Source organism: Schistocerca americana, chromosome X (genome assembly GCF_021461395.2).
Source record: "Schistocerca americana isolate TAMUIC-IGC-003095 chromosome X, iqSchAmer2.1, whole genome shotgun sequence".
NCBI classification, from domain to species: Eukaryota; Metazoa; Arthropoda; class Insecta; order Orthoptera; family Acrididae; genus Schistocerca; species Schistocerca americana.
The window spans coordinates 429,655,881-429,670,887 of NC_060130.1; the positions used below are offsets into that span (position 1 = coordinate 429,655,881).

The 15,007-nt window shown below is 42.2% G+C and overlaps 1 protein-coding gene across 1 annotated transcript in view; it reads right to left on the reverse strand.

Annotated features, from left to right (window-relative positions):
• Positions 1 to 15,007, reverse strand: part of LOC124554700 (patched domain-containing protein 3-like) — a 633,296-nt gene that overhangs the window by 242,737 nt on the left and 375,552 nt on the right. The window contains exons 4-5 of the mRNA XM_047128324.1: positions 9,947 to 10,153; positions 2,618 to 2,735 (exon numbers count right to left, since the gene is read on the reverse strand). Of these exons, the coding sequence (XP_046984280.1) occupies positions 2,618 to 2,735; positions 9,947 to 10,153 (325 nt within the window). The remainder of the gene's footprint in view (positions 1 to 2,617; positions 2,736 to 9,946; positions 10,154 to 15,007) is intronic.

Here is a 15,007-nt window from a genome sequence, read left to right on the forward strand (position 1 = left end):
GGCAATGGTTGACAATAGCAGATTTTCCTGGCTGATCTACACTCATGTGACATCAACACGCATTGCATCTATTTTAACCATGTGACACATCTGGCTGATATATTACTCCTCACAGTGATTCTTGTATATGTCTTGTATATTCAGGGCCACCTTACGGAGACATGATCTTTTACAGTATCCAGTACTACATGCACTCAATGCAGATGAAACAAATTTGATTTAGGATTTCTTGAAAAATCTGATAGTTCTGAATAAGACAACACAAACAAAGGAAAGAAAACTATCATAGCTAGGTTTCACATATCTCTTGGTAGGTCACAACTTTTAATGCATGCAGGTCAAAACAAATAGTGGATCTGTTCGGCATAAACATACAAGGGTGTAGAGCAGCCACTGCATAGTGCATGACTAAAGGCACATGATACCAGTATTATCAGATTTCTTTCCTAATCCATTCACATACTGAGTAAGGAAAAAATGACTGAGTGCCTCTGTACATGTTGTAACTTCACTTACATTTTTCTCATTATCTCTGTGTGAGATATATGTTGGTGACAGCATAATGGTCACACAATCATCTCTGAATACAGATTCTTTAAATTTATGCAACAAGCTTTAATGAAATTTATGTTGTCTTTCTTCCAAGGAGCTCTACTGACCAGCTCAGGATCTAATACAGTTTTTAGTCCTTAAACAGTTGTCTGTAGTGCAATTCTACAATGAGTTGGGTGATGACATCTGGTAGCTCAGAAATACAATCCAAAATGTGTTGGCTTATAATACATTCTGCCACACAAGAACCTATTTTGTGATTTTTTTATGAATCATGATATCCACAAAAGATGGGATTCCATTTTATTAATTTCAATAGCAAAAGAAATGTTAGTCTGGAGACTGTTTAGATTTTCTAAGAATGACTCTGCTGTTATGGTCCCATGTGGCCAGACCATAAATATATTGGTTTTTTATCTCAAAAAGAAGTGGATTTCAGAATTATTGATTGAAGTACTTTCACCTTGCAGTCTTCCATGAAACGTGGGGCAAAGAGCTACCTGTAGCAACAGCATCAGTTTGTTCAAAATATTGGATGTTGAATGAAAAGTAAATCAAGGCAAGCATTTGTTTGTAGAATATGTGAGCTCAGCTGATATTGTGTTCCCATTAGGCTACCAGAGGGCTGGAAAGTGAAGCCACATGTTTTATTGTGTAGTATTTCAGATGTACAATATTGTTATAATGGGGTAAAGTGAAATTCCTTGTATATCTATCTTTGGTAGACCATAAAGTCTCAGTGGGACAGTTACTTGTACTATTAGCCTCTATGTAAGATAGTCTGGAAGACTGCTGCAACTATATGTGATTATATCTATAACCTCTTCCCTTTTGGAATCTGATTGCTATTGTTATGTATGAATATTGCTAGACCTTCTTTGCTGATTTTCCCCTTGTAATTTCACCACATCATTGAAGCTGAAAGACATATAGAAAAAATTCTTATGGTAGGTTGCCTTCTAAGAGAAATTTACAGTTCTAGTGCCATTGCTAAATTTTGGGTGTTACTGAATTAAATGCCACTCCACTGCAGCTGTATGTGAGGCAAGCAGGATAATAGAGAGACACTGACATGTGATTTCACAAGTGAGCCTGTTTGTACACAGAAAGTAGCTGGGCCAAGCTGCACAATCATGGTGACATTCCAGAAAGGTCATGAAACTACAGGCCAGCCTGTGGAGTATTTCCACAATGCTGAGACACAGATGTGTTGGTTTATATGTGCCAGAAAGCAATGTAACAGCACAGAAAGGTGTGCTATTAATGGCTATAAATACCATCTGTTTCTAGCACAGTTATGCACAGTCTGGCAGCACCCTCCATGACATCGGGCTCACGAAAGTGTCCGTCACGCCCTGGGCCAGCCAGCAGCCGATGCTGGTCTGGGCAGCCAGTTCCACCAGACCAGCTCACAGTTCTAAATGCACACCCTTGGACTTGGAACAACATAGTGGATGAGCTGTCCATCAGGCTCCAAGGCAGCACTGAAATTCTGCCTCAGAGGGCAGCAGTTCACAGCCAGGATCAAATTGCTGCCATACTTCTGCACCAGGGTGAGCTTCTAACCCAGCAGTAGTGACCACCTGCAAGAATTCAGTGGACATACATGCCATTGCCACTGTTCACTCTGGACCACATTGTGCAAACTTGGGCATGCCCTGCCGAGTGAGGTAAACAGTGTTAGCAAAGCAGGACATAGATGTCAAATGGCCATCCCACTGCTGGGACCTTTCAACGTCACTGGCATTGCCAGTGGACCATGTGCCTGTAGAGGGTAAATGCAAAGGCATTGCAGCACTTTGGCATTGTAATGCAAGACTAAAAAAATATGTTATACCTTGCAGTGGAGTTTTCCTAGCCACTTCTGATCATCTCCATTGCCTCCACAACCTGCCACTCCACTACTTCTACACCATAGCATCCCCACTCACCCCAGGTCATTATATTGTTGGGTTTATATATTACTAATGGCTTGGTGTTGACATTTAGTCTGTGAAATAAAATCTGATATAACAAAGGAACATTGATTAATGGTTCATCTAACAACACTTTTAGGTCACAGTACCTTGTCAAGCATCCAAATGATTATAGTAGCTCTGGCTCCCAATACTTCAGTCTTGTTAAGATTCCACTCCACTCCAGCTAAGAGAGAAGTGATGTCATCCAGTATACTCACATCAGAACTGGAAATAAATAATAACCATTGTTATAATACAGGAAGATGTGAACTAATTTTAAAGTACATATCCAAATACCCATCATGACACTGCTAGTATAATGCAATTATTTAAAAAAGTAGAAAAGCAAATTTTGATTACTCAGTAATGTGCAAAGTCTATAAAAAGGTTTTTATACTTTAATATATCCTCCCCTGCTTTTTTCATGTGGTTCTCCTCAACTCAACAAGCCACCTTCCTGAATGCTAACCTCCACCTCACTGATGGTACCACAAGTACGTACAAATCACAACAATATTTCCATTTCACCAGCAGCCACCCCTTGCACACCAAAAAGTCCATCCCATACAAGTTGATTGCTATCAATGTCATGTCTGCATCAGTTTGTAGTCCCCTTCCCAGTATGATGAAGGTCTTGCTAAGGCCTTTTCTGACCATCCCTAGCTTCCACACTTTGTTAAGAAATGGATCTCTTATGCCTTCCAACACCCCTTGTGCATCTGCCGATTAGCCATGAGTAACTTGTTTTCAGGTATCCTCAAGGAGGAGGCATGCAAGAGGGGACACCTGCCCCCTCCTGGAATCCAGGAGGAAATAGCTGTTTTTTCATTACAGAATTCTGTCACTGATTGCTGTGACTCCATCAATCTGGAAATTTAATGTTGACAAGCAGGACTTTAGCAATCACTATATATCTTGCATTTTCACTTGTTGGGAGGCTTTTCATGGGAAATGGAGTCATAAAACTATGAATTTTGCAGTCATAATGGCACAGTTGCACAATAATGTGACAAACTGGAGTGGATCACCTTGGTTCAATCCTAGGCTGTTAAAAGTGGAGCCTACCAGCCAATTTGAGGGTGATTTTAGGAGGTTTCTCATATAAGTCTCATTGTATACTGCCCCTGATTTAACTTCATCCAACCAACACAAAAAAACTCAGCTTTCAAAACACTTTTTTTCCAGTTTAAGTTACACAAGTCAACATTAAAAGAATAAAAAGCATTAAGATTATGATGAAAAAGGGATGTTTGCATATACAGTGCCTGACAAAAAAGTGAAGCACCCAGAAGGTGAAAGGGAAACAAAATAAAACTTCATGGGTTGGGAGGCTATGTGAGATTACTTAAGTGATCACAAAATGGAAGTTAACCTAAAGGCAGAAACACTGCGTCATCATCAGATACACACACAAAAGGTACAGAGCTTTACTTTGCTAGCTTTCAGAATGGGATTTCTTTCTCAAGTTGTAGGAGAAACATGCATACAAACACAAACACAAAGACACATACACACACACACACACACACACACACACACACACACACACACATGCACATGCTTCTCTCCCTACATTGTGCTCATTCGACTGTCAGCTCTTTCCTAGCCCACGGTGAGCATATTGGAGTGAGGTGGGAGTGCTGTGTGGGCTGGGTTGTGTAAAGACACACACACACACACACACACACACACACACACACACACACACACAGACAAACAGACAAACAAAAAACACACTATATGGGGGGGGGGGGGGGGGGCACAGCGAGCTACCTTGGGTTTAGGCCAGGGAGGTTTCTTGGTAGTTGTGTGCTGCTACCTCATGCCCTAGTCTGTGAAATCAAGTGCACAGCTGTCTGCCACGTGCCCCCTCTACCTGCATCCCTACCTAGCCCACGGACAGCTCCCGTCTCACACGAGCCGCTAGACACTTCCCCCCAACACCCTCCCTGCCTTCTGCTTCACTCCATGCCACACCCCACCCCACACTGCACCCCAATCTCAACCCAATACACTCACCATGGACCAGAAAAGAGCTGACAGTCTAATGAGCACAATGTAGGGAGACAAGCATATGTGATAGGCTGTGTGTGTGTGTGTGTGTGTGTGTGTGTGTGTGTGTGTGTGTGTGTGTAGGCACACACGCATGTGCACACGTGCACGTATTTCCTACAGCTTGACAAAGGAGTTCCACTCCAAAAGCTAGCAAAGTAAAGCTCTGTACCTTTTGTGTGTGTATCTGTTGACGACACAGCACTTCTGCCTTTAGGTGAGCCATCTCCTTTACTCCTAAATAATTTGTTATTCTCAACCAGAACTTACAGTTAAATTTACAAAATACTTGGCAGTATGAACCCACTTATCAATATGATGCTGCACCCCTTCTGGCCTAGATGTATGCACTGATTTGGTTGGGAAGGGTGTCAAAAAGCCACTTATCATCTCCTGAGGCAAGCTGTCCCACTGTTGTAACTGGTCTTTGTCATTCTGGGTACTGGCACTGTAATGGAGTTGATGTCCAAGCTGGTCCCACATATGTTCTATTAAGAACAAAGACAGTGATCCCATTGGCCACAGGAGTACCTCAACAACTAGCATACAGCTCACAGAGCGACATTTCATGTGTGGATGTGCATTGTCCTATTGAAAAATGATTCCATGATCATGTCACATGAGAGGCAACACATGAGGATGCAGAATGTCTGTAACATACTGTTGTGCTATCAGTGTCCACTCAATCACTACCAACTGTAACCTGAAGCCATATCTCATGACTCCCCACACCGTGAGGTCAATAGTAACACTGCTGTGCATCCAAAGGAATGGAAGAATGGGATCTCTCCCCAGGTCGCTGTCATACTTGCTAACAATGGTCATCTGAGGTAGTGTAGAACCATTATCATCACTGAAAACAATGCAACACTATTCATCAGCAGACCATGCTTCCCAGTCATGGCACCATTCCAAACACAGCCATTTGTGTTGCAATGTTATTGGCAGCCTACACATGGGAACACAATCTCATATTCCAGCTGCTGCTAGTCTCTGACCAGTAGTGCAGGATGACACAGAATGTTCCAGGTTCTCAGATGGCAGGAGCTGATGTGAAGGAGCAGCAATGTGCTTGGGGCACAATTGGTGACCTTCCCTTGTGGTGATCAGATGCAGTCGACTAAAACTTTAACAATGGGTATACCCATGCTCATGCTCCTATGCATTCCAACATCTGCCCACTGGCACATCTGAATGCCCAATGAATCTGGATACTGGATGATTTGACCAGCTGGCCACATTGGGACCCACAAAGAGGCACCTTTCTAACGCTGTCAGGTGCTGATAATGGTGCCTCACAAGAGTATGCCGCATCTCTGTGTGCTTCACAGTGATCACCCAACATCTGATATTTTTCATGACATCATATAACCTACCAGGCCTGGTATCAACACCAAACTCAAATAACACTAACACAATCTGGTGGCCATTCTACCTATCACAGAGAATTACAACTACAATCATTTACGTACCCACCAATAGTGTATGAAGTTACACTGACATCCAACCATGTCCTCTGGGTGCTCCACTTTTTTTGTTGGGTAGTGTATTATTGAAATATGCTTAACTATATACTTATATACAGGGTTTGGAACTTTAATAGTGGAAACTATTTACTTACAGCTCGCACAAAATAGATACGTGTTTCAAAGTTTTACTGACCTTCAAAGTAGTCACCAGCATTGTGTATAACCTGCCGTCAATGATGTGTAAGTTGTAGGATACTCTTAGCAGTGCCAGTGGTGTTGACAGTTCAAGCAGCACGGTCTATTGCCCGACGAAATTGTAGCAGTTCTGAAGTGAATGCCATGAAGTGTTTCCTTCAGTTTTGAAATTGAGTTGAACTCGCAAGGGCTTAAGTTAGGGGAGTGCAGTAGGTGGTATAGCACTAAGCAGTCCCATCAGTCAAACAAACCAGTAACAGCTTGCACTGTAAGTGCTTGAGCATTGTCATGCAAAATGATGGCCAGGTCCAGCAGAAAGTGTCATCACATCTGCCTCTAAGCTGGTCATAGGTTGTGTTCCAAAAATGAACAGCATAGAGATAGAAGTGATTACACTTTCTGCTGGACCTGACCAATATTTTGCAGGACAACGCTCAAGCACATACAGTGCAAGCTGTTACTGATTTGTTAGACTGATGGGGCTGCTAAGTGCTATACCACCTACTGCACTCCCCTGACTTAAGCCCTCGTAAGGTCAACTCGATTTCTAAACTGAAGGAAACACTTCACGTCATTTGCTTCAGAACTGCTACAATTTCGTCAGGCAATAGACTGCGCCACTCAAACTGTCAACACAACTGGCACTGCTAAGAGTATCCTATGACTTCCACACTGCTGGCAATAGGTTATACACAATGCTGGTGACTACTTTGAAGGTCAGTGGAACTTTGAAACACGTATCTATTTTGTATGAGCGGTAAACAAATAGTTGCCACTATTAAAGTTCCAACCATTATATAGGGAAACATTCCACGTGGGAAAAATTTATCAAAAAACAAAGATGATGTGACTTACCAAACGAAAGCGCTGGCAGGTCGAAATACACACAAACAAACACAAACATACACACAAAATTCAAGCTTTCGCAACAAACTGTTGCCTCATCAGGAAAGAGGGAAGGAGAGGGAAAGACGAAAGGATGTGGGTTTTAAGGGAGAGGGTAAGGAGTCATTCCAATCCCGGGAGCGGAAAGACTTACCTTAGGGGGAAAAAAGGATGGGTATACACTCGCACACACACACATATCCATCCACTGTGTGTGTGTACGAGTGTATGGATATGTGTGTGTGTGCGAGTGTATACCCGTCCTTTTTTCCCCCATAAGGTAAGTCTTTCCGCTCCCGGGATTGGAATGACTCCTTACCCTCTCCCTTAAAACCCACATCCTTTCATCTTTCCCTCTCCTTCCCTCTTTCCTGATGAGGCAACAGTTTGTTGCGAAAGCTTGAATTTTGTGTGTTTGTTTGTGTGTCTTTCGGCCTGCCAGTGCTTTCGTATATATATATATATATATATATATATATATATATATATATATATATATATATATATATATATATATATGTGTGTGTGTGTGTGTGTGTGTGTGTGTGTGTGTGTGTGTGTGTGTGTGTGTGTGTGTGTGTGTGTGTGTGTACACTTCTATGAGCAGAACATATTTACAACCTCAGTGAATGACTATAGAGGGTGTCCGAGAAGGAATGGTCTCTTTAAAGGGATACAACAGGAGCAATTTTTTCAAGCAAAAAAGTCTAGTAAACATAGGCTCTGAAATACATAACCTAACCCTCAAATGGGTGCACCAGTTTTCACAACACCAGCAGGTGCATGACGTATTTTGTACACATATAAAGATTAACCACCTTTATGTTATAAAGGTAAACAAGTGTGAGCAAAATCACAAATTAATCTTAGTTTAATTAAACAACCATAAAATAAACTTATAACATAGGAGCTAAATCATTGTTTAATTAAACAATAATAAAATAAAGTTTCATTGTATCACTTTGTTGTCATGTACATGTGTCACTTCACAGTAATGAGCCCATTAAATTTATCAATCAGAAGAATTTTTATAAATGCCCAGTATGAAGATGCCACTTTAAAATGTATTTTTGTAAAATTTATAATGTAAAATGTACTGATAGAGCATATTGCATCTGCTGGGGCTGAATGACTAACAAAGAATAAAAATTTTTGGATATGCTTAAAATGTTTTGTAATTTCTAATACAGAATACTACATCAACATTGCATTGGATCCCTGCCAAACATTTATCCGATTACTAATTACCTTGTAGACAACCACCTCATTGTGAGATTGTGCTGCTAGCTTGAAATTGGGGTCATTTTCTTGCATCATTTATAAATTTTTCTCACCTAGCTCACTGTTTATTTTAAATTACTGCTGATCACTTGGATGTATGCAACACGACTTATCACTATGTCAGATGAAGCAATGATGAAGGAATAAGTACTGGCTTGCAATTTTAAAGTAGCAGTGGACCAATAAAAGAGTAACTTATTTGTGGTTGGTGTACTTTATACACAGACATGCTCACTCGAGGTTTAAGAGCTATGAGCACTTGTTCATCTTTGCTACTGTGAAACACATCTCTTTTATTGAATAAGTGTGCATAGCTCTTAAGATATGTAGCTTAGAGCCAATGTTTACTAGACTTTTTCACTTTGAGTGATCATTCCTGTCATATCCCTGAATATTGACCATTCCACCTGGGACAGGCTATAAAATATTACAGACTCGTGCCCCCTCTTGAATAAATTTTTGTGCATATCCATGATACTATTCATTACTTAATACCACTCAGGACCAGAGCAACTGAACATCATTCCCTGCCAGGGCCTCAGCTACCTTGTGTCTTACCCTGAAACTCTCCTACTATCCTTTCCATCTTTCATCCGGTGGCATACCCTTACTCACTAAACATGTACAATATACTCCTGCTCCAAATCCTGACTTTAAGGATCATGTCTCTATGGAAGACCCTGCTGCAAGGACTGTTCCATACATCAATCCATCCTTTCCTATTCCAGCCTAATTATAAGTGTTTAATATGCCATCAGAAGAACAGTCACTTTTGAAAGTGGACACATCATTTGTCAATTTCCATTTAATTACTGTGCAACATTCTACATGGATATAAGCACAAAAAAATGATGTAGTTGAATGAATGGCTATTATCAAACTGTGGCCAGAGGCCAACTGCCGGCCAGAGTGACCGAGCGGTTCTAGGTGCTACAGTCTGGAACCGCACAACCGCTACGGTTGCAGGTTCGAATCCCGCCTTGGGCATGGATGTGTGTGATGTCCTTAGGTTAGTTAGGTTTAAGTAGTTCTAAGTTCTAGGGGACTTACAACCTCAGCAGTTGAGTCCCATAGTGCTCAGAGCCAGAGGCCAACCGAAACATTAAGTGTCTGGCTTCAAATGCTGGCTGAAAACCTCCATCATCCAGATATCACCTCCCCTTTTAATGCTCACCCCTTCAATATGAAATTCTCTGAAGTTTCCAGGTGGTGACTATCTGTGCAACACATCCTTTATTCCCATAGTGCCTGTGTGTGCGCGTGCGTGCGTGCGTGTGTGTGTGTGTGTGTGTGTGTGTGTGTGTGTGAGAGAGAGAGAGAGAGAGAGAGAGAGAGAGAGAGAGAGAGAGAGAGAGAGAGAGAGAGAGGGGGGGGGGGGGGGGGGGAGAGAGAGAGAGAGAGAGACCTATGATCATGATACATGCTGCTTTCAACATACCATTTGTCAGTTCACTGACTTTATTTTTAATTGTGACAAATTGCATATGTAAATTAATTGATGTAGTATGGGTTTTTTATTTGAATAAATATCTGTGTAACTGTGATAGGACCTACCTGGCCATTAATGCAGTGGAAACTTTTTTATTAATCATTTCCTGAGTCTCATTTACCAGATTTTCTTTGACAATTCCATTAACAGTCCACAATTTGAGTATGCTCTGATACAAACATTCATTAGGTATTGGTATACTGTCAATGTCTATAAAGTCAGAAAAGGCACTCAAGTCAATACCCTCTGTTCCTTCAAACCACGTATTATACCTGAAAAAGACAACAGCTTCAGAAATCACACCATCATCTGTATACAATTAACAATAAAACACTTACATAAATAGCAGGCCATTGTGGCCGAGCGGTTCTAGGCGCTTCAGTCTGGAACCGCGTGACTGCTACGGTCGCAGGTTCGAATCCTGCCTCGGGCATGGATGTGTGTGATGTCCGTAGGTTAGTTAGGTTTAAGTAGTTCTAAGTTCTAGGGGTCTGATGACCTCAGATGTTTAGTCCCATGGTGCTCAGAGCCATTTGAACCATTTGAGCCATTTACATAAATAAATAAAATAAATGTTGTTTTTTTGCTTGTAAATGTTGAATTTAACCATGTACTACTCTCTAACTTACAAAACAAGAAACCTACTGGCGTGTAATGTACAGGACACTTTTTCTAAAAATTGAAATTAATTCTTATATGCAAAAATGATTCCCATGCGGTGGGGTCATGTTACACGCATGGGAGAAGCAAGGTTACCCAAGAGACTCATGGGTTCAGCAGTAGAGGGTAGGAAGAGTCGGGGCAGACCAAGGAGAAGGCACCTGGATTCGGTTAAGAATGATTTTGAAGTAATAGGTTTAACATCAGAAGAGGCACCAATGTTAGCACTGAATAGGGGATCATGGAGGAATTTTATAAGGGGGGCTATGCTCCAGACTGAACACTGAAAGGCATAATCAGTCTTAAATGATGATGATGATGATGATGATGCAAAAATTATAAACATGAATTGTAAGCTCCTGTAATATAATAACAAATAGCTATTAGCTCTCGTCATGAAAGCACAAGGTAAATTATCAAGAAGACATTGGAATGTAGATGTAGAATGTTGTGCCAACACCTTCCTAGTGTGCTTCACAACATGTGGGCAGACAGGCCAGCTTGCTGCCTGAAAAGTCTGATGTGTGGCATGGGAAAGTGGTGAGGTGACATGACACAATCCAACAGCCTGTCAGAATGAAGTGCTGGACTTATCTCATGCCATGTTGGCTGGGTGCCTCTATGTGACTGGCAGTGGTGCCTTGTCAAAATAGGACTCCAGTGAACTGGTACAAATAATAGCCACTCTGGCCTAGCAGTATGTGTCATCGACTGTTGCCTACAGTGAGATTGTCCCCAATGGCACCCTTGACCCAATCTCAGTCATCCAATCTCATCTACAACTAGTCGGTACATCCAAGAGTTGCTGGTCTATTGGCTGTGATGGGGTCTAAACTGGCACCATCTGGCTGGGGCCTACTTTAGGCTGACATCAGCTAAGGATGCCTCCCACACCTGACCTCCTGCTAGACTACTAATGCTGCACTCTTTGCCAAGGTCACAGATTCGGAGCACCACACACCTCACCACTACACTGTCGCCTGGGACTACAGACCATGCCTGCCAGCATCTGTCACTGCCAGCTGGCACGTCCAGTGTGGGTGTCTGTGTTGCATCAGCACCACTAGGACATGGTTACAGCACTATGTCACTGCACAGTTGTGCTTTGCTGAATGGGGGAACTAATTGTGCCACTACATCCTGCCATGTGTTTCCCTGGGTAGACATTACTGCCCAGGCTCAATAATGCCGCCATGATGCCATCCACAGCAACTGAATGAATTTTGCTGGATAAGATATGTTGTTGATCAACTGCTCGTAACAGTCCACAACAGCCAAGGGATTGGTTCTTTCAATCTTCTGCCCAGACAACCATCCTGAAATTAGAGTGAGCATGAGAGAAGAGAGAGAAGGTAAATACAGAACTGCAGAAGATGGCCAGTGATTATTTGGCAAAAAGTAAGATGAAACTGGATTCAGAGTAAATCAAATTGTATGTTGAATCACCTCCAGAAAGATTTGCATCTATTTTCTTAAATGTTGGTTTCTATCATTTCTGAAAATAACATTATACTATGACGCTTTCTAGCTGACATCTTGCTGAAGTCTTCCACTCATCTTCTTCCGGCTTCTTTTGGTCTTTTTTTAGTTAATTTTTCTGTCCTTGTATCTCACTTCTGCCTATTTCACTTGCTTTATTAACACCAGCTGCATACAAATGCCCATCTCTAACGACCTCATTGTTGAGGGGATTTTAAACGCTAATCTTTCTTTTCCACATAACTGCATCTTGCAGAAGTTTGTTACCATTCTTTTTTACCTTGCCCACACTGTGTTGTAAGATCAGTTACACCAGTGCACATTCACTACTCCCTCCAGCATAAACTGTACTCTGGGATATTTCTCTAAAGTGATGCTGTCATTTACCACTCTTTAGCTGAGTGTCACATCAAAACCTTTCCCCAGGTTCCTGACACACTGTTCAACAGAAGCAGAAAACACACATCTGACTCAGTCATTGTCAGCTCTGGCATATTTAACATATTCACTCTTTCCATTATACATTGATTCAAGACAAATCAAAACAAGACTTCAAATGTAAATCATTCACTACATTTGGTGAAAACTATTGCATGGGAAATGTTGTGAGATGATGTGATTAGTCCTTATGAGCATTATTGCCTGTTACAGGCCTGCAGTGAGCAAAGAGAATATTGTCACTTAGAGGAAGGTGTAAGTAGATGAATGACGAACACTAACTTCACTTAACGAAGGTTTATTCAGCACTTGTACGAACAAGAGTGCGGAGCGAACTGCCTCTGACCAGAACAACATATGGTATAATTACGGCTGCAGAACATTCCAGTACAATGAATCTTGCCATTTGTGGATACTTCTAGAATGTATTCGAACCGAATATTGAAATTAATTTTTTTCAATTCGGGTGAGTTATGAACTCACGACCCTCCATGCAACAATCTAGACTCATAGACACTACACTACAGCGACTACGCTACTCGGCTTCTTCTGCGACAGTGCTCCCTGCTTAAGAGAACAGCATCTCGGTGTTATGTCGTCCTATTCCGGGAACGAGTCATCGGTCCTGCATACTCCGACTCCCGATGACTGATGTTCGCCCTGGCGGTGATCTTAGAACTTCCCTTGCCGCCACGTTCTTCGTTACCTTTCTGCTTCTTACCTGTCGCTGGACCTTCGAATTTACACTGGGTTGCAGGATCCTTATAGGACTTCATTCGAAGGACGTGGACCGTATCTCTGATCTTTCATCGTCTTGTGTCGGGGTCGAAATCTTCAACTTCTTAAGTAACATCAGACAACTGACTTACAACCTTATAAGATCCAAAGTAGTGCCTGAGGAGCTTCTCAGAGAGACCAACCTTCCGAACAGGAGTGAAGATCCAGACGAGGTCACCAGGCTGGTAGACAACAGGGCGGTGGCTCGCCTCATACCTTCGGCGATCGTTTTCTTAAGCCTGCAGCGTGCGGAGTCGAGCTAACTGCCGAGCTTCCTCTGCTCTGGTTAACACCTGGCTGATGTAGTCGTCGTACACGTCATCAGGATGTAACGGATACACAGTGTCTATCGTCGTAGTCACCTCACGCCCATGCACCAGGAAAAAGGGCGTAAATGCCATAGTGTCTTGTTTGGCGGTATTGTAAGCAAACGTCACGAAACGTAGCACCTCATCCCAGTTGCTCTGCTCAACATTGATGAACACTGATAGCATGTCGGCCAAGGTCTTATTAAGGCGTTCAGTAAGCCCATTAGTTTGCGGATGGTAGGCAGTCGTCATGTGATGAGTAGTGTTGCACCGACGGTTTATCTCTGTCACAAGATTCTATTGAAAAAACTTTTTCTCGATCTATAATTAACGACCTTGGGGCACCGTGTTTTAATACAATGTCTTCTACGATGAATTTGCCTATTTCGAATGCTTCGGCTGTTCTCGCGGCTTTTGCAATGACATAACACATCAGATAATCAGTGCAAACAATAATCCATCTATTGCCACTAGCAGACGTTGGAAATTGTCCGAGGAGGTTGCTGGAAAGGCGTTTCGGGTGGTGGAATTGGTATCAGTCGGCCAGGTGGTTTCTGAGGAACTGCCTTTCTCTTCTGGCACTCTCGACAGTGCGACACAGTATGACGGACACTCCTAAATAAACCTGGCCAGAAAAATCTCTTGTGGATCCTATCGTATGTCGTAATAAATCCTAAATGTCCAGCCTCAGGTGTGTCATGAAATTTCTGTAGAACATCTAAGCGCATGTATTTAGGAATCACTGGTTGCCACCTCTTTCCAAACGGATCAAAGTTTTTCTTGCAAAGTAATCAATTAACTGCCTTAAATTGTCCTTTCACACCCTCTGACCGATTTAGGGCAAGCATAATTTGAGACATCTTGGCATCCTTCTTCTGCTCAGCAGAGAGATCCTGGAGTGCAGCGAGACAGTCACTATCTTCATCAAAGTCTTGATGGTCTTGCACAGGGTTTCATGAGAGACAGTCGGCATCTTGGTGTTTTCTTCCACTTTTGTGCACTATGGTAATGTCATACTCTTGAAGACATAGTGCCCACCTGGCGAGTCGTCCTGTTGAATCCTTGAGACCTGTCAACCAACAAAGTGAATGATGGCCTGTAACAACTGAATGACCTTCCATAGAGATACTGTCGAAATTTGCATATGGCCCAGATCACAGAAAGACATTCTCTTTCTGTAGTTAAGTAGTTTCTCTCGGCTTTTGTAAGTGTCCTAGAAGCATAGGCTTCTCTTTTCCATCCGAAATTTACACCAGAACAGCACCGATCCCATACCCACTGGCATCTGTGTGTAGTTCTGTAGGTGCTCTCTCATCATACTGACCAAGTACAAGGTCAGTCGTCAGAGCTTTTCGCAGCACATCGAAAGAATCTTGTTGAGCACCACCCCAGATAAATTTAGCATCGGCTTTTAACAACTCTTGGAGTGGCCTGGCTTTGATACAAAAGCCTTTGATAAAATGA